We start from the raw sequence: 11,012 nt of genomic DNA, 5'->3' as shown, positions 1-11,012 counted from the left end.
GTCAGTCCTAACTTTTTTTTTTCTTTTTTCTTTTTTTTTGCTCTAAGAATATTACAAAAGGTGTTTTGGAGGCAAAATCTGTTCTCAGAGATGTCTGTCTGTCATCTTTACAAAAGCAAGAACGTTTTTTTCCATGCATCCTTTTTGTATTTGGAGGTTTTTTCAACTGCAGATATTATATCCTCTATCTTTAATTAGAAATATATATATATATATATATATATATATATATATATATATATATATATATATATATATATATATATATATATATTATATTATATTATATCATATCAGTTAAGCATTTGTCTGCTAAATAAAAGACTTTATTTTTTTATATATGTATTTTAAAATATGAATAATCGGGTGCTGCGGTTTCCCCCAAAGTCCAAAGACATGCGGTACAGGTGAATTGGGTAGGCTAAATTGTCTGTATTTTATGAGTTTGAATGAGTGTGTATGGATGTTTCCAAGAGATGGGTTGCAGCTGGAAGGACATTAGCTACGTAAAACATGTGCTGGATAAGTTAGCGGTTCATTCCGCTGTGGCGACCCTAGACTAATAAAGGGACTAAGCTGAAAAGAAAATAAATGAATGCACAAAAAAAGTCCAAAAAATAAATTAACTAAAATACATTTGCTACAAGTGTTTTTGTGGATATTTTAGAAAATATATTTGAAATAACCTATTGAAAATTGTGTAAGAAATAGTTCATTATGCAACCTTGGAGGAAAATCTTTATTTGATGGCTAAAACTTTTAAAGAAAGCAGCATATAATAAATCTAATCTGGACAATTCATTTTCTTTTCGGCTTAGTCCCTTTATTAATCCAGGGTCGCCACAGCGGAATGAACCGCCAACTTAACCTACTCTGCCTACTGACGGCAAATGATTTAGCACCGGCAGTGTGAGGTATTTCCCTTGTACAGTCAAACCGATCAGCTTCTCCTTAATTTTAACTATTTAATTTGACCGTTTACTCTTTTCTTGTTCACAATAACAAGATATTTTCAGTGAGAGTTTCAAAACTTGTCTGAGTTTATTTGAGAGATTACTGCAAATTCACTACACATCTATACTGACATACTGGATTCAAACAGCAATCAGTTTTGTTAAATTGACATGCAAATGTACAGCATAGTGCAAATTTAACTACCCCTTTATTGACCATAGGCTGTTAAACAAACAGAAACGGTAGAACACGATGACGTCAGTAATATGCAAATTGACATATGACCAGGGCCAGACGGAATCTGTGGACGTTTTTTGCTATTTCTGCTGAGAATTTTGGTAAAAATCTGCGGATTTCTGCGGAATTATTTTGGGAGTATCCAGCGGAGTATCATAACTAAGACCTTAATATATTAAACAAAAAGTAATAAATTACTGAATAAAAAATGGATAAATATAAATTTATACATTTACTCAAGTTAATAAACAGAGTTAATGATAGGCTAAAAATTTGCGGAATTCTGCGGAAAATCTGCGGAATTCTGCACGCGCAGGTTCCGTGTGGGCCTGCATATGATGTAATTTAGCGACTTTTCAGGCAGAGCTTAGCGCCTTTTCGTTGAAAATAGTTGGCAACAGTGACACAAACACTTACACAGGGGAGCCACATTCTGGCTTATTTTATGTACTGTGTTTGTCATGAAGTTATCTGTAGCTCAAATGACGGCATTCTGTATTTAGCTTTTCGCTTGTACGGTGGCTCTGAACTGTCAAAACACCTCTCAAAGCAATTTTTTGGATACGAAAAGCGGAAAAAACAAACCCGGTTTGAATTTTTTAATGACGGATGAAAGTTTTGGAGGCAGTGTGTCAATACAATTTACACAACACGAGGTCAAATTTATTTTTTAACGTGCAAAATTTACGGATGAAAATTTCCGATTCAGTGTGCATTAACCTTTAGTGTCAAAGCCTTAAAGGGTCAGTTTCAGAGTCATAAAACATTATTGGTGTTTTTTGAGCTGAAACTTCACACACAAACACTCTGGGGACACTTATTTTACGTTTCACAGACAGGGGTGTAATATATCCCCTTTAAATAAATGAGACAGAAAGGAGGCGTGTTTGCATGTTGTTTTATTTTGTCCTGCATGTTGACAGCAGTGGTGATGGTCAGGTATCAGTGAGCATGATGATCGGTGTGTGTTCTGCTCTTTACCACGGTGTCAGCAGCTGGTGGACATCTCGCTTAGAATGGACCAAAGGCTGGACCCGGGGAACTTTGGGTCCAGAATGAGGTCGTGAAGAAGAGCCTGACCTTTTTCTCGAGCCTGAGCCGAACACATGGCCTTACGCCACAAATTCACCAGAGAGCCGCCTGGAGACACACCAGCAGACCAACAGATCAAATCACAAACAGACACATGCACTACTGACAGACACTACTCCCTGTGTGTGTGAGAAAGAGAGAGTCAGTGTGTGTGTGTGTGTGTTTTTGGGACATCAGGACACAAGTATATATAATGTGCTGAGAGAAGAACAATTTCATAAACATCTGGCAAACAGCCTTCTCCAGCGAGAAACACCATTGTGGCTCGCCACATTGTTGTATATTTGCCACAGACAAACACTAAATGAACAATGTTTAGCCCTTTATCAGATGTGGCACCAAACAGTTGTGCTTATCATGCTTGTAGTCTTAAAAATCTCTCGGAGAGTGATAGTACAGGTGCGGATATATCTGTGCCAGCTCTGCTACTCAACCATCCAGTTCATTCATAATGCAAACTTAATGTTGTTGTGTTGATTTGTTCTCTGGTCTGACTCTGAACTGTATGGATGCAAAGCACCTCAAAGAAGGCGGAGCTCCAAGACATGCTCACTGATTGTGTAACTTTCACAGACCAATGGCAGCTCAAAGGTGTTCAGGAGCCCCAACTAGTTCACAAAAAGTTCACTTAGAGTGTTTTTGAGCGTGTAGTGCAGTGTAAAGAGTGTTTGAGAGTGTAGTGCAGTGTATGATGTTTGTTTGAGACTATTTGAGAATGCAGTGTAGTGTAAATAGTGTGTTTGGAGGTGTAGTGCATTGCAAAGTGTGTTTGAGGGTGCAGTGTAAAGGATGTGTTTAAGGATGCAGTGCAGTACAAAGAGTGTATTTGTGGGTGAAGTGCAGTGTAAAGAGAGTATTTTAGAGTGTAGCGCAGTGTAAAGAGTGTATTGGAGAGTGTGGTGCAGGTTAAAGAGTGTATTTGAGGGTACAGTTCAGTATAACGAGTGTAGTGCTGTGTAAAAAGAGTGTACTTGATAGTTAAATGCAGTGTTTAGAGTGTATTTGAGAGTGCAGTGTGGTGTATAGAGTGTATTTGAGAGTGCAGTGTGGTGTATTTAAGGGTGCAGTGCAGTGGATAGAGTGTATTTGAGAGTGCAGTGCGGTGTATTTGAGATTGCAGTGCGGTTTATTTAAGGGTGCAGTGCAGTGTATAGAGTGTATTTGAGATTGCAGTGTGGTGTATTTAAGGGTACAGTGCAGTGTATAGAGTGTATTTGAGAGTGCAGTGCAGTGTATGTGAGATTGCAGTGCGGTGTATAGAGTGTATTTGAGAGTGCAGTGCAGTGTATGTGAGATTGCAGTGCAGTGTTTAGAGTGTATTTGAGAGTGCAGTGTGGTGTATAGAGTGTATTTGAGAGTGCAGTGTGGTGTATTTAAGGGTGCAGTGCAGTGTATAGAGTGTATTTGAGGGTGCAGTGCGGTGTATTTGAGACTGCAGTGCGGTGTATTTAAGGGTGCAGTGCAGTGTATAGAGTGTATTTGAGATTGCAGTGTGGTGTATTTAAGGGTACAGTGCAGTGTATAGAGTGTATTTGAGAGTGCAGTGCAGTGTATGTGAGATTGCAGTGCGGTGTATAGAGTGTATTTGTGAGTGCAATGTGGTGTATTTAAGGGTGCAGTGCAGTGTATAGAGTGTATTTAAGGGTGCAGTGCAGTGGATAGAGTGTATTTGAGATTGCAGTGAGGTGTATTTAAGGGTGCAGTGCAATGTATAGAGTGTATTTAAGGGTGCAGTGCGGTGTATTTAAGGGTGCAGTGCAGTAAATAGAGTGCATTTCAGAGTGCAGTGCGGTGTATTTGAGATTGCAGTGTGGTGTATTTAAGGGTGCAGTGCAGTGTATAGGGTGTATTTGAGAGTGCAGTGCGGTGTATAGAGTGTATTTGAGAGTGCAGTGCGGTATATAGGGTGTATTTGAGAGTGCAGTGTGGTGTATTTAAGGGTGCAGTGCAGTGTATAGGGTGTATTTGAGAGTGCAGTGCAGTGCGGTGTATTTGAGATTGCAGTGCGGTGTATAGAGTGTATTTGAGAGTGCAGTGCGTTGTATAGAGTGTATTTGAGAGTGCAGTGCGGTATATAGGGTGTATTTGAGAGTGCAGTGTGGTGTATTTAAGGGTGCAGTGAAGTGTATAGAGTGTATTTGAGAGTGCAGTGCGGTGTATTTAAGGGTGCAGTGTAGTGTATAGAGTGTATTTGAGAGTGCAGTGTGATGTATTTAAGGGTGCAGTGCAGTGTATAGAGTGTATTTAAGGGTGCAGTGCGGTGTATTTAAGGGTGCAGTGCGGTGTATAGAGTGTATTTAAGGGTGCAGTGCGGTGTATTTAAGGGTGCAGTGCGGTGTATAGAGTGTATTTTAGATTCCGTTGCGTTGTATTTAAGGGTGCAGTGCAGTGTATAGAGTGTATTTGAGGGTGCAGTGCGGTGTGAAGATTGTAGTGCAGTTTAAAAAGTGCATTTGAGAGTGCAGTTTAAAGAGTGTGTTTGAGAGTGTAGAACACTGTAAAGGGTGTGTTTGAGAATGCAGTGCAGTGTGAAGAGTGTAAATCTTGTTTTACTGACCCAGCAGCTGGTTGACGCTGTTCATCCAGCCGAAGATGTAGAGTGTGTGGTTCTCTTCAGTGCTCAGATCTGCGATGTTGGGTGGACTGTCGGCCTCCTGCAGGACTCGGCTGGGCAGAGGAGCCATGAACTTCTCAGAGCGCTCAATGTTTGCATGGAAATGAGCCGCCGATACAAACGCTGCAGAGTTCAGCCAGCTCTGCTGAAAGCTCACCTCAGGAGATGAGTACAGCTTTTGCCTAAAGAAGAAGATAAAAAATGAGCCTTTCTAAAACTATATCAGCACTGGTTTACTGTCGGGGAATGGAGGGATAAGGGAGCTCTTTACAACAACAGTACACACACAAAAACATACTGGGTTCCACACATGAAGCAACTAAGTTAACTTTTTATTTTTTACAAATTTAAGTGGATTTTGACATAAAAAGTTATCACCTCATCACGTATTAGTACATGCTTGTTAATTAACACATTAGCAACAAGCAACAAAAAAGGTTAAAGAAATAGAAAAACAAAGGCTGCACATTAGAGCTGTTGTGCCCCATGGCTGGGATGACTGAGGCCCTCAAACCCCTGAATGGGGTCCTGCGTGTGATGTATTCTGACCTTTCAGTGCAAGCCCCAGAGGCGGTTTGTAGAGACTCCTCCTCGGCAGCCCACATCAGACCCAGAATGCTGTCCTTCTTGTTAAAATCGCTGTCCTCTGACTGGCTGACCTGCCGCAGAGACTGCACACACACCCAAGTGCTGACCGATTAAACATGCTTCATCTGGCACAACATCCAACAGGCTTATGTATCAGAAGTTGCCAGTTTATGATATGAACAAAGCAGATGTTTAGAGGGCACTGTTCGTCCAGTTTCCTCATTCAAGTGGTTTTACATTTTCATTCTTCTGTTGAACACTAAGTGAAGTTTATTTATAAACTAATTTAGAGAAGATCACATGATTATGATTGACAACGGCTGGTCCTACATTAGTGATCACATGATATACTAATCAGATGAATCCAAACATAAACACCCAGATTTCCTTATCTTAGCCATCTTTATCTTGAAGAAGCAAATCACTGATCAAGCAAATACTCATCCAATGACTTCAAAAGAAATTGAACAAAAGCAGCAACAACACCAAGTCCGGCCATGACTTTCTAGAGAGCCCTGTTTTCCCCAAGACGCCAGCCACAGCTTAATGCAATGAGCCCCTCCAAGATTCCAAAACGTAGCCCAAAGCCCCTGCAAGACACACTCCCGCAAGACTCCACCTCCAGGTAACCTGAACCACTTACTCAACATCACCCAACAACAGGACGTTCACCTGGACAATCCCAGGTCTCACCACTTCCCCACCCAGCCTTATTCCACCTCCTTTCCCTGGCCACCAGCCCCCCTTTTAAGCTCTTCCATCAGTCCCCCTGTCCATACCTGCCAACACTTTTTCCCCGGAGTCTCCCATATTTCAGACCCATCTCCCGTTTTGTTCTGTCTCCTGGAAAACTCCCGGAATTTCAACCTGCTTGCGATTCCAGCATGAGCATGACTCCGCCACTCTCTTCTCCCTTTTCTGTCCAGCATGAGCATGACTACGCCTCTTCCTCTTCCCTCCGGCATTGAGTCTGACTCCTCTACTCCTGCCTCAGGTAATGCACAACTCTGCATTTCCTTTTCTTCTCCAGCGCAAGCTCAACTCCTTAACATTCTCACCCCTTCCCCACCAGCTTCTCTCTTTTCCTAGCTCCTAAAAAAACTTAACTTGCCCATCTATGACTCCTGCAGGAGTGTTACCCCAAGCTTTGACTCCCACAGGAGTTATACCCTCGTCCCATCTCTTGCAGGTGTCTTCACTGCCTCCTCCCTTTCCCAGACTCCTGCAGGATACTTACCCCCTGCAGCTCTGACTCCCGCAGGAGTGTTACCCTGAGCTTTGACTCCCGCTTCTAAATCCGCTGTTGAGATGTAGCATTTGAGACTTTATTTGTCAGGTTTTTGTCAAACTCAAGCTGCTCCTGTGTGCAACACTAGTTTCTTCCACATCTCATCCAAATCTTTCTGTTGTGTTTTGATGTGATGGTTGACTGTTGTAGCTGTGCAATAACTCAAATCATTTAGCGTAGTTTTACGGAGCTGTAACGTGCTCAAAACCTGTCGGCACTACTTTAGCTGTGCATTTATCTGACAATAACCAAACACTTCAGAATGACCATCAGCCAATCAAAATCAAGCATGTGTGTGCATGAGCCACATTAATTTCAATAAGAGTCTTCCAAATGGATCAAATCTAAAGGTTAGTATGCACCCAGAGATAAAAACGGCACCTGGAAAAAGGTGTGCCATTTGGCCATGGCGTTGGGGTGTTTGGTGGAGCAGTCGCTGTAGCTGGAGCAGTAATCCTGAGCCACTTCTGCTGGGACCTGAATAAGCACCTGATGCCCTCCGCTGCTAACCACACCAGTCTCCACTGCCGCCAGGAATGGCAGCACAGACAGGTAGTAGTTTACACCTGCACACACCAACAAAATGATGATAATAGGATTCAGAAGATGTACAGAATCTTTAATTATATGACCCATTCCAGAGCAGCAGGTACATTTCAGGTGTTTTTCAATTATTTTCTTTAAACTGGAATGATATAAGGTACACCTAATGTGTAATTTACAGTAAACTGAGGTCATTATTATTGTAAATTAATGCAAAATCCTTAACTCTGATTGGGAACATATGATTATTACTAGTGTGAGTCTTTACGGTAGTATTTTCAAGACTAAGACACAATCCCTATTCTACTTTTTTTTAATTCATTTATTCATCTTCTGCTGCTTCTCCGGGGCCGGGTCGTGGGGGCAGCAGTCTTAGGAGAGAACCCCAGACTTCCCTCTCCCCAGACACTTTCTCCAGCTCCCCCGGGGGATCCCGAGGCGTTCCCAGGCCAGCCGAGAGACATAGTCCTTCCAGCGTGTCCTGGGTCTTCCCCGAGGCCACCTCCTGGTGGGACATGCCTGGAACACCTCCCTAGGTAGGCCTCCAGGAGGCATCCGAAACGGATGCCCGAGCCACCTCAGCTGACTTCTCTCGATATGGAGGAGCAGCGACTCTACTCCGAGCTCCTCCCAGGTGTCAGAGCTCCTCACCCTATCCATAAGAGTGCGCCCTGCCACCCTTCGAAGGAAACTCATTTCGGCCGCTTGTATCCGAGATCTTGTTCTTTCGGTCATGATCCAAAGCTCATGACCATAGGTGAGAGTAGGAACGTAGATTGACCATTGAATCGAGAGCTTTGCCTTTCGGCTCAGCTCCTTCTTCACCACAACGGACCAGTACATCGACCGCATTACTGCTGCCGCTGCACCAATCCGCCTGTCAATCTCACGTTCCATCCTTCCCTCACTCGTGAATAAAAACCTGAGATACTTAAACTCCTCCACCTGGGGTAAGGACTTTCCTCTACCTGGAGATGGCAAACCACCTTTTTCCGGTGGAGCACCATGGCCTCGGACTTGGAGGTGCTGATTCCTTTTTATTAATTCTACTTTTTTTCTCAGGCGGTGCCACATGCTGTTGGGTTGGGTGAAGTGGCAGGGCCGGAGACGCAACTGCAGAGATAGACCCCACAGCTTGATGACGTACTGAACCAGGTCCACTATGTAATGGACAATCGCCTACACCTCGCCCTACCCTAAAGTTTCACAGTAGTATGGGCATTACTTTAGTGTGCGGTACAATGCCCACAACATAGTGGACCTCGTCAAGTAGCAAGACTGGACACAGCTTTATAATGTTAAATTCAAGGGCTATCTAGCCCTCTCCCTTAGCTCTATGCCTTCAAGTTAAAGAGAATCAGGACACCCCTACTCCTTCAAATTAACATCAAAACAAAGGGTCCCTAAATACACATACATATACTGTACACATCTAGCAGTGCAAGTAAAGACTACAGTATACTTACATGCAAACCAGCTCAGAGGAGAGATGCAGACCGGATCTGAAGCTTCAGATCCACATGTGCTGCTGCTGTCCGGGGTCGGGTCCGCCAGCCGGCCTGCAGGATCGACACGCACGCACTCAGACAACAAGCACAGCAGCCACTTACACTTTTATTGAGCTAACATTATCAACTTGACTCAATTTTCTTCACAATTCTGCACTGTATATGTCTATGCTAATTGTGTGTACAGTGTTTAAGTTCATTTATTTGCACCTGCACACGTCATCATATGTCATCGTGATCTCTTGTTTCATATGAGATCAGTCGATGGCGACTGCTGTAGTTATTTCAGTTGTGTTATTTTTTGGTGTTTATCTTCAGCAAATCACTGAAGGCAACAATATCATGTTATTATGATGATCTAATGTGGCAATAAGCTCATAACTGTACTGTGTATTTACACAGTGGCCATATTCATCTATGTAAACACACAAAAACAACATTAACATTATAGCAGACACTGTAAAAAGCTTATTCCAGGAGCTTAGCCAAAACCAGCTATGTCCAGCTTAAACCAGGCAGGTCAAGCTGGCTTTAGCTGGATTTAGCTGGTCATTTTCCAGCCTGACCAGCTAAGACAAGACTGGAAATGGCTGAAAACCCCTCTAAAACCAGCCTGGTCGACCAGCTAAAACCAGCTAACTAGCCTAGGCTGGTTTAAGCTGTTTTTTCAGTAGGGGGTTCTAACATGAATTAGCATGTTGTTAGCATGAGTCCAACATGGATGAGCATGTTATTAGCATGATTCTAGCATGAATCAGCTTGTTGTTAGCATGAATTAGCATGTGCAAGCATGACTAGCATGTCAATAGCATGTTGCTAGTAAGTTTTTAGCATTATATTAGCATGTCAGTGGGATTTTAAAACTATTAGCATAGAACAGCTAGTCACAGTCTATGTTACTAGGGTGCTGAAATTGGTTGCTAGGGACTGGCTAGTAAGTTTAAAGGTCATCAATAATTGGCTGCTGCCTAGACTGAGTTGAATGAGGCAAGACTCTAGTCTGTAGGACAGTCTGATGCAGAGTTATGAGCTCACAAAGTTTGACCCAATGTTAACTCAATAGGACTTTTGGGAATTTTCTGGGTCGTTTTTCTGAAAACTGAAAGTCAGATCAGTTAGAAAAGACATAGCAACCCGAGTCAGACCAGTTTGAAGGTTGGACAAAAGTTTGAAGTATGTAGCTTGAAAGGCTTAGGAGGAGATACACTTTAAAATTAGTCTCAGAAGACGGAAGAATAATTATAAGGTTATGTAGAATATCAAAATGATGGCTTTCTCAAGCCACCATAATAATAATGACCACAACAAGAATCCAAAACATCTTTAAAAATATCTAGTTAAAAATTATTTACTGTCATCATGGCAAAGACAAAATAAATCAGTTATTAGAGATGAGTTATTAAAACTATGTTTAGAAATGTGCCGTTAAACTGGAATTGGAGAAAAAATAAAGGGGGGCAGAATAATTCAGACTTTAGCTGTATCTTAAAGAAACTTCCTGTTAACCAGGCATTGAAATCACAGCCAATTAGCTAGGGTGTTGTTTCCTACAGTGCAAAATAAAGAGCACCTGATTTGAGTTTCCAGCCGAGCTGCAGAGGGAGACTCCAGAGCGGATTCTCCTGCTCCCCGGGGCCCATGGAGCTCATGTAGGCATTAGTAGCGTTGATCAGCATTTTGTACATGGTCATCCTCTGGGAGTAGTCCCACGGGTTTACCTGGACCCCCGTGTCCGATATGGGCAGATGGGAGAGATCGCTGGGAGCTTTTCCCCATTGAATCGGCAGTCCATTCTCAGTCACTACTGCTGCGTGGCTAAACACAGCCAACAAGAGCACAGCGGCCACTGATCGCAGGAAACCCATCTCAGACATCTAGCAGGACTGCTGAAACACTGAGTCCAGCAGAGAGGAGCTTTAATCAACGGGCAGCACATGGACTTTGATCCCACATGGAGACAAAACCAAACCAGTGTGGGTGGAGAAAAACACACCCACTGCACAAAAACATGCTTTAGTCTCGTTTCCACGTCAAATATCTACAAATGGCAAATACCAAAGAAGGTCACACTCAATAACTCATTAAACGAATCACAGGAGAAAAGAAAAACCAATCGATTCAGTTATGAGCCTTCATCAATCCCAGCTAGCAAAGTTCATGTGCCTCACATCCGGCCCACATACCGCAT

At 42.7% G+C, this 11,012-nt stretch overlaps 1 protein-coding gene across 2 annotated transcripts; it reads right to left on the bottom strand.

Annotated features, from left to right (window-relative positions):
- Nucleotides 1–2,075: 2,075 nt before the first annotated feature.
- leg1.1 (liver-enriched gene 1, tandem duplicate 1) lies at nt 2,076–10,721 on the bottom strand. 2 transcript variants are annotated; one of them, XR_012395696.1, is made up of 6 exons: nt 10,395–10,721; nt 8,783–8,875; nt 6,519–7,339; nt 5,447–6,157; nt 4,841–5,079; nt 2,076–2,331 (listed from the first exon to the last, which is right to left on the bottom strand). XR_012395696.1 is itself a non-coding variant. In NM_001100056.2 (6 exon segments), coding segments are annotated over 6 exon segments (1,095 nt in total). In that variant the 5' UTR covers nt 10,699–10,703; the 3' UTR covers nt 2,076–2,179.
- Between the last annotated feature and the right edge of the window lie 291 nt (nt 10,722–11,012).

The sequence above is a fragment of the Danio rerio genome, chromosome 20, assembly GCF_049306965.1.
Source record: "Danio rerio strain Tuebingen ecotype United States chromosome 20, GRCz12tu, whole genome shotgun sequence".
Classification (NCBI taxonomy): Eukaryota; Metazoa; Chordata; class Actinopteri; order Cypriniformes; family Danionidae; genus Danio; species Danio rerio.
Note: the sequence above shows the minus strand (reverse complement) of the source record. Positions and strands in the feature narration are given on the sequence as shown.